The 15,450-nt window shown below is 34.5% G+C and overlaps 1 protein-coding gene across 2 annotated transcripts in view; it reads left to right on the plus strand.

Moving 5' to 3' along the window:
* Positions 1–4,557: 4,557 nt before the first annotated feature.
* The window catches only part of LOC126867304 (EGFR adapter protein-like), a 275,154-nt gene continuing 264,261 nt past the window's right edge, over positions 4,558–15,450 (plus strand). The window contains exon 1 of one of the 2 annotated variants that reach the window (XM_050621620.1): positions 4,558–4,731. In XM_050621620.1, the coding sequence (XP_050477577.1) occupies positions 4,670–4,731 (62 nt within the window). In that variant the 5' untranslated portion in view covers positions 4,558–4,669. The remainder of the gene's footprint in view (positions 4,732–15,450) is intronic. The other variant, XM_050621621.1, reaches the window with a different exon arrangement.

Raw genomic sequence — 15,450 nt, forward strand, 5'->3', positions numbered from 1 at the left:
TATAAAATAAATCTAAATATTAGTGAATTAAAACGGTTTATAATAATCGTTTCACATTTAATTATGTCATTTATTCTCATTACTTTTATCCATTAAAACTGTTTACTCGATTACTTAAGCTCTTATCTCCTAAGTAATAAAAAATAATTAGACCAACGTATTATTTTTCTTCCTGCATCGTTAAGAAACTTGTCACGTTATCTATCCTCTTTCTTAAGCGTTTCTTTGAATAAAACTTTACAGAATACTTCATTTGTTGCATTTCATGATTCCTTCACGAAACTTGGAACTTGAAATTTCCTGACTCAAGAATACCCAATAATCGATAATTAATAATCTATTAACCAAGATAATAGGGCAATAAACAATGAATAATAAGCGTATATTTTACACCTAAAATAACTGCTTATTATAGAACACTACAGTCGTACAGTGTAGAAGGTATTCTCAGAAGGTAAACGTTTCCCAGAGCTATTTCTACAAATTACAGGGCACGACTACACACATCCTATAAGTGGTACCGAAACGACAGTAGTCTAATAATTGGTGCTTATGTGCCAAAAATAAATCTAGAAACAATCATTTTCGAGAAAGTAAGCTATAAAAAATACGGAAAACAAAGAAGATGTTCTATTATTTAATAAGCATCGATGTCTTTAGGGTGAATATTAATTGACTGGCTACTCGCAGCAACTGAAGGGTAGCAGAATCGTAATGGCAGTAAAAGAAAAAGAAGAAACGAGAATTGCCGAAGGACTTTGGACAGAGTTTGCCAGCCGAACTTCATGGACGTGGCTCGTTGCGAAGCTGGTCGCGATAAACGTGTACAACGTTGTAAGCGATGAAGGACACGAGAATGCACGGTGGTTATCGTCGGCACATTAGCATGCTCGCTTACGGAGATAATCGTGCGTGGTGCTTCTCGGCTCGTTATGTTTAATGGTCGACGCGAACTGAACGAGCTTGACCCACGATGGTGGGATGAAGAGCAAAGACCAGCGAAACGTTATATCAACATTTCAGAAACGGCCGAATAATCGTCACTTTTCATTTTTCTTTGCCTCTTAAACGATTGCAGAATAGTATTCTGGCGTTTAATACATATGTGACTCGTATGAATATATGGAGAGGATCAATGGAAAATAGGAAATAATGGGATTATTCAATATATAGCAAGTTAAATTTTATTCCGAAAATAATAATTCATCAAATTTAGACGACCTCATACTATACATTGTATTTCACTGGAGAATAAGGCAATAAACGGCTATTATTTTATGTGTTCATGTAGATTGTTTCGTATTTTATCAATAAAAAGATTTGATTTTTTTTTATTCTTTCTACCCGATTTTTATATCAGGAGATAAGCTATAAAATATAATGGGATATAATTAAAGAATTGTACAATAAATATGATAATACGTGAATGAAAATGGAAATGGAACAAGTGCAAGAGACGAGACATAAAAGCGTAAACTCGATCATCTGCTGCAGATCATCTGTACCTATTTACTTATACAATTGCTTGCCAGATCATGGCGAAAATAATTGATACCTACAGCCAATAGTTGTAAAATGAAAGGCACATTATTTCATTTGCAAACATTTATATGTATCTTACATAGAATAAGCAAGTACGAGAATAGCTCAGAATATTGCTTAATTGTAAGGTCTATTGGTTAAAGCGTTAAGATATACGCATCTCCGCAATTCAGGAAGCACTCGATCCGAGCATGAGGCAACGCACAAACGAAAGGAACTACGTTAGGGCATCGAGCCGCATGTGAGTGAGAGAGCAGTTGGAAGAGGTGAGGAGGTAGTGTCGCCCAGGTGCCCGACCGGCCTTTGCCGAACTCACCTCCACCTCCTCTCCAGGCCGGCTTCTCTCCTCGCCCATTCTCTCTCCAGGACACGCTCCTCTGGTTGTTTCTTGCTCGCTAGCTCCGTCCGTTCCGTCAGTCCGTCTTTTTCCTGCTCGCGAGCTTCTTCCTAACCTCTCGACGAGCTCTACTCTGTGCTTTCCTCTTATCCGTGCCATTGGCCATTAGCGATTGCCGTCCACCGTATCATCAGGCCCCGCAGTAATGGGATCTCTTACGGTCCTACGGTCCCAGTCGTTCGTCGCGCGCCTTCGTCGTGGCTTCCCCACGTTCGGCTCCTTTACGGACCTCCTCTTTCGCTACCACGTGATTTAGCGGGTTATGTCTAACCGCTCTCGACCTTCCGTCTGTCGGATCTACGTTCCTGATAACCCGGACACCGCGGAGTTCACCGATCCGAGCCGCGAGAGTTCGGCTCGTGCCTCCGATCGCGCCGTCTTCAACCGACACCCCAAACCACCATCGGATTCATTGCGTTCGATCTTGTGCTACAAGTTTTTCTGCATCGCTCGTTTGTTGGTGACTTGACAATGTTTTGTGAGTAATCCGCTAGTGGCTATACGACGCGCGCTCTCTCGACTTCTTACGTTCCTCGTTGGTGTTGGCTTGATGGAAATTGTCATTCGAATGACTTTCTTGTTACCCAACAACGATAACGATTTTGTACCTCTCGCAGGATTTCCACGCTCGCAAATCATTCGCGCGCTGCATAAATCACGCGTCGCGATCTTTTACGTCCGCAGTATGTTCGCACCGATAACAGAGCACTGAAATTCTTTCTTTTTGCCAGTCGTTTCGATTTGCCTGCCATACGATTTTGGGTGTGTACGTGGGCAAAACGACTCTTGGACGTCTCTGCTGCAGGTTTCTTCGCTCGATCAATCACGCGACTTGCCAGCTCGGTCATATTAGCGTGAGAGAATTCCAGATACTTTGATTTGCATAAACGCCGTAGGTACGTCTGAATTTCACTTATTGCAGCTTGTTAACGAGTTTATAAGATTACGTAAAACGCAAACCGGTAAGTGCAGCTCTAACGATTCTTCCTGACATTTCCTAATTATTCGTATGATTGATAGGTATGTCTATAATGTTCAAAGTTTGTCTCGTATCGATCATTTTTCCTTACGATCTTCTTTCCTTCGGAAAGATAAAGCTATTTCTATCGTTAAATGTAGGAATCTGAACAGGATCAAATTTCAATAGTTAGAGATCGATAACACTTCCTGAAAATATAGTTTCGCTTATGAAAATGACATTTCGATGATTTAACGACTGACCTAGAAATGCGATAACTCTGGTAGACTGATTTCTAGTTGTAGATAGAAATGGTGATAATCACACGACTTTGAGAATTGTACAATTTGACCGGTTTTAAACCGTTTGCACTCAATTGATAGTTTCTAACGTTTGAAGAAAGGATTGAAATTTCTTTATCGTCTAACGTCATGCTCTAAATTACAGTGGCTTCATTTTTGTTGAAACCTTATGAAAAATTTGCTTCAATTTTATAAGAATAATCTTTTCAATATCGTACTCGTACAATTTTACATTTATATCTTTATTTATATATATTTTTCTATTAATTGTGCTTTAAATATTGTATATAGATATATTATATTTTGGCGAATAATTCTTAATATTTAAAAATAGATATAATAATAGTAATTTTCAAATAACTTAAACAATACTGCTTATATGAGAAAATAATGGTTTTTCGAAACTTGTACATATTTCTCCTCTCTCCGTTTCTGTGTTTATATTCTAGGTAATCGTAAACAGTCTAAATTCCAGGTAATGACGTAACGGAAACATACGCGATCTTCGCGCCCCAAGCTCGTTGTCGAATTTAGTTTACTGTCAACTGCCTAACGCGTAAATACCTCGCGATACGTTGTGTAGTTTCTACATTGCCGTGAGGTAGGAAAGTGTATACACATTTCAATCATTGTTAGTGCATCATTATATTCACACTTCATTTGCCACGTAATTACACGTTTAATCTCAATTATCGAGGTAATAACTATAATAACGATTAGAAGTAATTGTAGATTTTGTTCGTGTAAATTTAAGTTTCCAAACGTTCATTAGAATTTTGTGACATAATTACTTACGAGTTAACCTACAGATCATTATACAATCAAATCAAAATTAAATAAAATTACCGGATTATAGTTTAACAATTCCATATTTAGTACTATCTTCCATATTTAGTATGGTTTCGGACGTTCGTCGGAATACTTTCCTTTCTTGATCGGATCAGTTTATTTATTACACTTCAATAGTTATTTAATAATTTAGGTTCTTAAATTCGTCACTAAACGAAAATACCAGTGTATCCGATTAAAGCTTCGTTTTCTTGGTGACAAAAGCGAAATTTCTTTTTTCGTGTATAATAAATTTGAATTTGGCGTTTTCTATTGACAACATAACCTAAAAGGCGGAAATTGACAGAGTAAATGATTAATATTTCAAACAGGAGAAACGATACTATCTTTAAATATTCGTGCGAGATAATACCATGTTTTCTTTTAGTGGAATAGTGTAGATTAGAAAATAGTGGACTAAAGGTGAAAATGAGTGTGAATAGTGTTGTGTGGAATAAAGACGTATAGTGAAGCAGTGTATGTAATTTTAAACATCGCTGGAAAAAGTGTAAGAAGCTCGAACACCGATCAAGTGATGCAGTGTTATACAATGCGTAAAGAAAAAGTTGTCAAACGTGCATTCTCTTTGCGATTAACGTGACCAGCGTTTTTGTGAAACATACCGGAAACACTGGTAACCAGATGGGAAGTGATGTCTACCTATTATGGCAGAACCGTTCTCGAAGAGATTCGCCACAGCTAAGGTAAGTTTCTTCCTTGTCTATTCATTGTTTATCTTATTGTTTAATTTATATACGCACCTTTACATCTGAATAAGCTATCGTTATATATAAATGATATAGAGATACGTATTTATTTAACATCGATATAGTCATTGCTGGTATCAATATCTATGTGAATACATACCCGTATAAATATTATTCAAAGTAGCAGAAACTTTAACAATAAAAACAATAGAGAAAATCAATAATTATGTGGGTGTATATATTAACAAAGTAAAACAGAATTGTTGTTATTATTAAGAAAGAGTAAGTTCTTAATTAAATAGTATAATAACCTAAAAGCGAAATTGTTGACAATTAATTTTGATCACGATGGGCGTATTATGAGGTATATTACATCAGTGACAATATCATTGCCTGTACAATTTTCGCCTGTCAATTACAATTAAAAGAAATTGTCGTCTACTTGACTGTATGGGTTACGAAATACATATCACGAATCTGGCATTGACGTATACGAAGCTTTTAGTTGCCTACGGTTATACGTTCGAGACCTTTTAAGTGCAGGTCCCAGCGAGTATGTAATTTTCATGTACGATTCCCTTCCTCCTCTCTTCTTCCCCCGCCATCCTTTCTTCTTCTTCCGAATGGTCCGAGCGAAACGATCGAGTACATGCACGCCAGCACATGCTCGTGCATTTACGCTTAAGTTTGCGCATTTATACGAAACGAGCGTGCACACACGTGTGTACGTCTATACGTCCTGCAAATTCAATGGATCGGTACATCGGCACTGGAAAGGTCTTCTTTCTTTCAAATCCTTCTCGTTTTCCGCTGCTTCAAAATGGAAAGAGGATAAATTTTGGGATTTGCGTAATTGCCAAGTCTAAATGTCTCGTAGACAGCCATTTTCCTTTCTCATTGGCTTAGTTTTCAAGCAGCACTGTCGGATAATCTGTAATTTGAGACGAGCCTTCAAGATCGAACATTTCTGAAATATTTCAATTTTGTACGTTTTGTTGCGGGATAATTTTGCTTAATATTAATTATTTGATGTTAAGATGTGATGAAATGTGTGTTTGAAAAAATCAGCGTGAAAATGGCAGTCCAATATGGTATATAATTTAAAAAAAACTTTTAATTCTTAAATACTAAAATATACACATTACAATTCGACATAATTTATAATTAATAATTGCAGTCGTAGTAGCATATCTACACATTGCCAAACCTAAAGATCTCGCATATTTTTAATTTCGAAAGTATTATTCATTTTTCTTTAGCTCTTAAATTTCGATGAAACATAATAAAATAGATAACGCTGAAATTATTTCATTTAGAACCTTTTTACAGATAATATGTGATTCTTCATCTTATTCCGCATATTATTCAATTATCTTTTACATTTTTAATACTTTGTATTTCACTGAAGAGTGTAATTGAGTTCTGTATTCAAAAAGAGAACCGTGAATCGTGATCCTCTTTAGTGGAACCATATGTATGTGCGTATATTTAATTGCTTGTTGCATGCAACCATTTGCGTGCAAGTTGCAGTTACACTTAGGTAGGATCACCGATGGTTAAAACGGTTTCGAATTAACCGTTAAGTGCAATCGGCGATTGCTACGGTTTTCGATACCTCATTTCCACTGAAAGAATACTTTCGATACAGTTCGCTTTTTTGCTCAACGATCGTTAAGCAAAATAATGTACGGAAATAGAAAAGCTTTTTAAAGTAGTTGCGTTTATACAGCAGTTGAAAGGAAAGCTTTTTACTGTTCGCTAAGAATATATTACTTGTTCTTGGCAATTCGCCAATTTACAAACTTATAGAAAAGAAACGTATAAATTGAATATAAAAATAATGTGAGGGATAGGAAAAATTGTATGTAATTAAATTGGAATCACCAATCATTTTATAGTTTTTTAAATGTAATATTGTTAACATTATAATTATAAATTAACTTTAATAGTTTATTAACAAATTACAAGTTGATTTCGTGCTAAAAATTCATAATTATAAGCTTCAAAGTTTAACGAAATACACAGGAAATAATCAAAGAAGAGAAAATACAAAAATATGTAATCAGCTTTATATATATATATATATATGTAGATCTATTTGGAAACTGCGTGGAAAATAAAAATATTGTGTAAGACATTGTTGATATGAAATAGGTACAGCCATAAAACATAAATGAATACAAGCAGAAATATCCTGTGTACGCATGATTTTCTCATTTTTTCAATAACTCACCTTTTCGACAACCAATCAGGTGAAAATAAAAGCAGAGGGAGATCTTGCAACATGTAATTTTACCGTGTTTCGAAGTCATTGACTTCAACTTCCTCATACCCTTCACGAAAGCTCTTCTTCGCCCACACAAACGCACCGTGCGTGCAAACAAGTATCGTGTCCTCTACATTTTTTACTTCACGTTGTCAAACTTTTTCGTTGCAACTTCGATGCAGTGGCAAGACTGATAACGAACTCTTCTCTTGCTTCAGGTTTAAGTAGTTTATCTTGAAGTTCGTACGTAACGAATTTTTTGTTTGAGTATACACGTGAAACGAATAAATTCCGCGATAGCTTCGTAATTAATACGTTTATTTATGACGTATTATGCGGCTGTCAGAAATAAATAACAACTAACAATCCGATATATATTTACTTTCTGATTTAAGATGTACTTATGCAAATGCTGAAATCGATAGATTTTAAAAGTTAAGAAACGTGAACAGCGTTGATTAGTGAAACTTCTTTTCAAATATGAACTTTAGAAAAGAATTTGTTTTTACTTTTTGGAATCACAGCTAGCAGTTTACTTACTCTGATCCTCTTTACGCGTTTTCTTGATTTTCTATACTCTCAAAGTGCAACAACGTTTACAAAATTTGCAGATTTTCCAAAAGATCTTAAAAAATCACGAGATACCTTTTAATATGATACAAAAGTAAGAACATCTTAAAATATTTCGTTTTAAGTAAAATACACAATAATTGATATTTGTTATAAATATGGTCAGTTATATAGCACACATATATTTTTCATGAATGAATAATTACAATCAGTATCGTATTTTTATTTTTAGCTATAATTAATACAATATAGACGTAGCTAATGTATTTACCTGTATACTTAATTCTTTTTCTTACTCTTTTTCTAATTTCACTGATAAACAGTTCAAGCAATGTTATAGCTAACGACTGTTATAATCTTTGTAACAAATCTTGTAAGTACTTGTCCAATGAAGAAGCGCGAAATCAACCATTACTTTCCAGCAATACTGTCATGATCATTTTCATTCGTAAATAAAGCGATACATATATTTAATTTCGTTTAAGCATAAACCAACAGTCGCATACCTATTTGGTTTTTACATTTGTATTATACTTCACTTTCTTCTGAATAATTTATTTTTCAAGTTTAATTTACACCATGATCGTAAATTTTCTTCGTAATTACTTGAATGCAAATCTGAGTCGGATGGTATCCACTCACGAATTTCTACGAAAATTTTTACAAAATCGAACATATTTCATCGAAAGTGGTGTGCGTGTGGCGGGACATGACAGCGACCCAACCGATTCTGTCTTTTTTCGGGACATAAAAATTCTTACGCTGCAACTTCTTCGCGTCGCTTCTCGACTTCAAAGACTGCATGCACGGTAAATCTTGCTGCACCGCCGCAGCAGGGAATGTAATTGATTTCACTGTACGTAAGTGTTAAACGAGAATAGATGTTCAACGCACATGCTGCAGTTATCGCGCGATTTGATCTTTCGTAAGTTTCAAGGAAACGTATTATCTATTCTTCTAAGCTGCTTCTCGATTTTCCTTTCGCCACAATGTTTCCCATTGGAATTCTTCGATGTAGAAGGAACGTTAATTTCTATCGATACTGGTTCCCGTTACCATTTATACTTCACTTGTACTATGTACATTATTAAAACTCTTAGTCGATGTAGGCTAAATAATAAATTTAATAGGGACAAATATTTTTGCCATTTATATTATTTGCCATCGTTTCATTAAGCCAAGTATTTCTATCTTATTCACGTAGAAGTTCAAAATTTAATAATATTAAATTTACATAAATTTAACGCGAAGATATAATTTGTCGTTATTATACCAACAAAGTAATACATACATGTGTGTGTATACTATGAACAGAGAATTTCATTTACATGTAAATACGAGTGATAAAAGAAATTGAATTAAAAGTTGCGTGTTTCTCAAATCGTCGACATGCTATTAAGGATAATGTAAATGTACATGTATATATCGTTTTCGTTTATCCCATCGATATGCATGAATCGCATGGTGTAGCGACATCAAATGGAAACGGTTCACATTAATCATATTACATAGAAGTAAATCAACAATGTATTATTTATTACGCATTTCGTATTTGGTTGTTTAAAAACGTGTTACAGTATCGTGATATATTATTACTTATTAATAGCATATGCAATTTTGAATGAAGAGATACTAGTATAAATTACGTATGCAATATGTAATACACGTGTAAGAAGTTATTACAAAAGTCTTCTTCAATTCTAATAAACCTCAACTTTGCTATAAGCTTCCTTTTGTATATAACTAAAGAATTATACTACATTAGTAATCAAATTTAAAAGCTGAATTCACTTACAAATGGTTTACCATTATCTGGAAAAATCAATTGCCCTTCGTTTGATAATTTCAGAATATTTGAACATAGATTTTTACTTGAAACGTGTTATTCCTTTATTTTACCTTTTCAATGATTCGCTATCTCAGAATTGGTACGTACCCTTTGTGAATTGATAATTTAAGCATATCAGTTAACGGAACTTCTTGTGATAAACCAAGTTAATGATTATAAGTATAAAATACACCTGTGGATAATATAGCTAATACATGCACACGTGCATCTCGTCTTCCAATACTGTCCGTATGAGATTAAATAATGGCAAATTGCGGTAGTGAATCGAAAGATGAAGCCGTTAAAGTGTATGCAATAACGTTCAGGTTCGATTTTCATAGGTGTAGAAGATAAAGGAACTATCGTTGAAAATAAAAGAACGATCCTTCCAATTATAATAAACATCATGCTTGCCGCCTTAAACGTTAAACGTTTTTACAATCGAGCTAAACCGTTTCTTCAACGCCACGACTTCATACTTCGCCGATAAATTCCTGTAACGAAGCCTAAGCCTTGTCTATGTAATAAATATGAATACGAGGATCGGCAGCGATCTGCTCACGAGGCTTTCAGCATCAATTTCGTATCGTTCACGCTCGATCTCTAATCTACCTTGGAATCATGGATAAAGTACAGTTAAAAATAATCCATATTGCCGACGTTCCTTTCTACATTCCTCATCGAAGCTACAAACTGCATTCCTTGGGCATGCTGGAACACCCGGCTCTGAAGACCAATCAATTTCTTTCGACGCTACCGCGGCAACTCAGGATGCGTTTAGTAAAACTATTTTTACATAGCCGTAAGCATTCGTCCTGCTCGCGCGAGTCGCAATTCGCTCCGACACTTAGTTAGTTAGCTATACCGACTCCCGTATTTGCATATATGCAAATCGCATTTTCAAAGTTTTTGCCCGAAGGTGAACGGACCGCCGATTTTTCACCGGCTAATGGATGTCGATCATTGTAGTAAAGCGTCTGTTGATTAATAAACGACGTCAAATAGCGTTTTGTAAAGTTTGTAAGAGGGAAAAAGGAACGTGGATCGCGGTGAGAACATATGCTTGACATATGGTGTCTATAGGATGCTTCTATAGTGTGATAAAACAAATATGAGCAGTAAAAAATATGAAAGCAGTAAAAAAATGTTTAATCGATATACGCAGGTGTTAAAATTAATTTTTTCCGTGTAAAGTCTATTCTGTGTTTTATGCCGTCGTTCGAAAAATAAATCGAAGCTTTGATTTAAATTACTATTTATGGTGTTACATAAGGACTTTCGTCTATTCGTCGACGTTAGTAAATCTGAAAAATCCATATGAGTCTTTTATTAAGAGACAAATTGATCATACGAAATAAGCGATTACTTAAGCTCTATATTTGAATATCATGAGTTTATATTAGCAATTACAATCGTAATTTACTATAGCAAATAATACGAAATGTGGTTTTTCTTTATCTTTCATTTATGTGTTTGTATAACGTGAAATATTACTATAATTAAGATTTTAGTCTATCAATTCGCGTACTACCATACATATATCCTACCTTTTATATTATGAAATTTTTTAAATAATAAAGACTACGGGTTCGGCCATCACACATCGTCTTGTTTAAAATTTAAACGCGTGTTATACGACTTTTCGTACAATTCGTGTAAAAATCTACAAATTCTGAACATTTTTGCCACGAATTTTATAATCCCTTGACCATTGTTGCGTTTATGCCTCGTTAAGGAGTATTCGCCATTATTCCAGTAATTCCCGACATACGGAATGCACATTGTTCTTGTACAATGTCCGCGTAATTTAACACTCCTCGATGAGCATCGTTGAGAATAAAGGCTGGTCTCGAACCATTCAACTATTTCAGTTACGCAAATGTTCTTTTTTTCTCTCGCTGCTTTCTCCTATTGTTTGAACGAAGGCAATTTTTACTTTCCATTCTATCTATCTTTTTTCTAGCAGATATTACGATGAAATTCGTAGGTTGTCATAAGCTTTCTGAACGTAACAATTATTTTATAAAATTGCATACATTTGCACGATTAGTTATGATTAATTGATGTAATCCCTGTTTCATTTTGCATTGTAATATTTTGGAATATATGAAATTTTAACGACAAAATGTTGCATTAAATTACGCATTAAATAAAATTAATTGTGTACACGCACATCGTATAAGAACTTTTTATATAAAGTAACAAAAGATTAAACTTAATCTCACCACTTAAAATATAGGTACGTAATCTGATTTACTTGGTAGACTATAAACATTAATTGTTGTACACAATTTTGTTTTAAAATGATTTTGTTGACTATTATCATAAACTTTAATTTTTCTCTTCCAATGATTTAATTGATGTTTCATAAATTGCTCAACAATACGTAATTTTTGTTATTTTAACAAGTGGAATCATTTCCAGAAACATAAACTTTTATCTTCAACAAACATAATATTAATACTTATAGTAATAATAATTACATGTAAGTAATTATTATACATTGTTTTTATTTATTGATTTCGATTATTACAAGTGGGTATAGTAATTACAACAAGAATTCTTCTCCATATACAAATATTTATAATACTTTCTAATTTTCATGATCCTTCGAAGCTTTCTAAAAGAAATTTTTTTGTAAAAGTAAAAAGGCGAAACGAAAGGAGTTCGAGTAAGAATATATTAAAGATATACGTACAATACAATCGAATAATATTATTTTTGTCAAATTCATTATCACTTCGAGGTTGTGGGTATAAAATAGTAAATACAGAATTGAATAAAACATCTAAATCCAATAATAGTTATTTAAATAACGCAGTAAATCTTATAGAGAATTAAAAGAAGTAATTCAGGCGATTAAGCATCTATGTTATGGTTAATAATATTTTTCAAAGTGACAAAATGAAATTATGATTCTGAAAATGAGAATTATGTACTCGATTTATAAGATCGCAGATGAAATATTACAGTCTCTTTTTACTTATTTATTGTTACACTTTATTGCCACGTAGCTGATATAAGTACATCCATCTTACCGCACTTTGCGGTTTCTTATACCGTTGCCTATAACTTACGAGCACACATATTAGAAATCGATCAAGCTTCTGCGTACCGGGTGTCGTAAAAAGCCGTCATTAAAGACGTGCGAAAACAATTGTGTCTGATGTTAACCAAATTGGTAACAAACTGTTATTACTAAACTACTACTTTGTACAAAGGAGCACAACGATTAAAACGTTTAAAAATAATCTGAAACTTTAATTAAAATTGTATCTTTTTCGTTTTAAACGGTACACTTTTGATTTTACAGTAATTGATAATAATTTGCTAAGTTGTTCTTTAAGTTACAAATATAGTTTAGTAGAATATTAGTAAAATATCCGAATAATATCTTTTTATGAAAAATTTTACTTTTTTATCTTCAAGTTCTTATATGCAGTTGATATATTATTTATAATAAAATAAGATTATACTAAAATCTAATAAGCAGCAAATCTTCAAAATAATTTTGTTTCATCCTATTTAAACGTTCTATCATAAAATATTTATCAGGTTATTAGGATTAAAATAATTGTATTATATGTAATTTTAAAAATATAAATAGATGTATATACAGGGTGGTTGGTAACTGGTGGTACAAGCGAAAAGGGGGTGATTCTACGCGAAAAAAGAAGTCGAAAATATAGAACAAAAATTTTTTTTTTAATTTTTCCATCGAGACAACGATCTACAGTGAAATCCGTTATGACGTACTGCACGCGTACCGAGCGAAAATTCAAAGTCGATTTTCTCAAAAACAAAGCCTCAAACGAAAAATTTTTATTTTATATTTTCGACTTCTTTTTTCGCGTAGATTTTCCTGTATATATATATATCTGTTTCAAAAAATAATTTCTATCTTTACTATAAATTCTGGTACTCATTTTACATAATAAAAGTGACTAGAAAACGTAATCATGTCGAGAATTGATGGCTCAGTATATGCACTAGTTTAGTAATTTTACACTATTACTAAGTCTTTCATATTAACGGAAGTTTTACAGAAAATTATGGTGCAGTGTAATTGATGGCATAGAGTATAAGTTTTCGCTAGAACATAAAGGACTTCTTTGTGCTCTTATTGTTAATGTAGCATATAGTGTAACATAGTTATTAACTTTAATTTCTGTGTACAAGGTGTCCATAGAGATCTAATTCTTATTAAAACTTCGCATAATCTTCTCTATCTTAAGAACTTCCGATAAAATTCTTGAGCGACAAGTTGTTATAACGTTCCATGTAATGTTAACGACTTTCAATGTTATCAAAATTCATTGCATGTGAGATAAAGTAATTTTTCAACAAAACTGATAATTCTGTTGGCTTTTTAAATTCCACAGAAACTTGAATATGTATATATGTACATTACTTTATAAAAGTTTCAGTGATCGTATAATGATGGTTAAACGTGTTTCCATTTAGATTAAATTTATCTAATCCTATTATACGTGCAGTGTAGGAGAACGAAGGTAGATTCACAATTTTTTTTGAAAATGCAATAAATAATTAATTATTGCAATAAAGTATTCAACGACCGATGGTACTTCAGTTAATTCTGCACTTCGTTTATGCAAAGTTTGATCTACGTAATCAAAGTATCGAATAATGGTGTGGCAATCATATTTTCTTCTCTTTATACGTTCCAATGAATTTAATTAAAATTTTAACTACCTGACCTATTCATTGGCTTTGGTACAACTTCTACTACTACTACAAACTTTGGTACTACAAACTCCTCTCTGTTTCTCAGGTTGAAAATTTCACTTGAAAAATCGTTTTGACCCCATCGACAAGTAAAGTACCATTGCTACACGCGGATTGAACGATATTCCGGAAACTGATTTCTACATAAGAATTTAGAAGTTTTATTATCGTGCTATTTGGTGCATATCTGTAGAATTAGGTTCTAGGATAGACATAGACCGAGGAGCAAAATCTCTTCCTAGAAAGTTTAATTTTTTATTAATTTGATTCCAAAACTTGGCCTTTTTTTATTAACCCAAATTTACATAGTACACGAAATGTAATTTTACAAATAATAACTACGTTACTACGTTACTTCCGTACTTTCTCCACCATAGGAGAGCTTCGATCAGTATCGAATCTCATCATTTCATAATTAATAACTCGATTAAATTCACCGAATTCTATCCCATCCTATCAGCGATTCTTCTTTCCCAAACTTTTTCTTTTGACAAAGTACCAACTTCCAAGAGAAAACTGGTCATCGAATCAGGATCGAAGCGATCAGATTCGCTAGAAAGCAAAGAAGAGTAGAGGAAAAAGTAAAAAGGGAGAAAACCAGATCCGTGGATGTCCATTCAGAAATTTTGCTATTCGAGTGGTATCGGAGTCTGGCCGGAGAACGCGGTGGGAGTAAAAGGGGCCCAGCGGCCAGGAAAGTAGGATGATTGAAGCGGCGCGGCAGTGGTGGGAGTCATGGGAGCCTCGACGGGGACGACCTTGCTGCGTGTGTGTACCGTGTGTGCGAGATGCTGACACACGGGACTCTCGGAGTCTCGAGGCAAGACGGTGTGGACCCGTGGACTGTCCCCATAGTACTCCGCAGAAGCGGCCCTGTGCAAGAGCACCGGCCCGATCTGCCTGGCAGTGTCTTATTACGCACGTTGCGGCACTTACCGCACGCGAGATTGCGTGCACGCGTGCTCTCTCGCCTACAACGCGAACGCGCCGTGCCGTGCCGTGCCGCGCCGCGCCGCGATGCCGATGCACCGGTGACTCGTGACTCGTGACGCACGTTTTTCCGCGATGCATGCGCGCCGCATTGGATTTCTCCATGGGTGAACGTTCGAAGGTCGTTCGTCGACGTTCGTCGACGAGCATACGGGACTCCTGCGACTCTAGACTAAGTTTTCACATGGAACGCCAGATTCTTTTGCCTTCCACGAACATCGACGGGGATACGCTTGTTGTGCACACCTCGGTCACCCGATTAGAATAGCTGCTGATCTCGTATGCATGCACGTCCGAGACCAGTCTTTTGGAATTC

This window comes from Bombus huntii, chromosome 7 (genome assembly GCF_024542735.1).
Source record: "Bombus huntii isolate Logan2020A chromosome 7, iyBomHunt1.1, whole genome shotgun sequence".
NCBI classification, from domain to species: Eukaryota; Metazoa; Arthropoda; class Insecta; order Hymenoptera; family Apidae; genus Bombus; species Bombus huntii.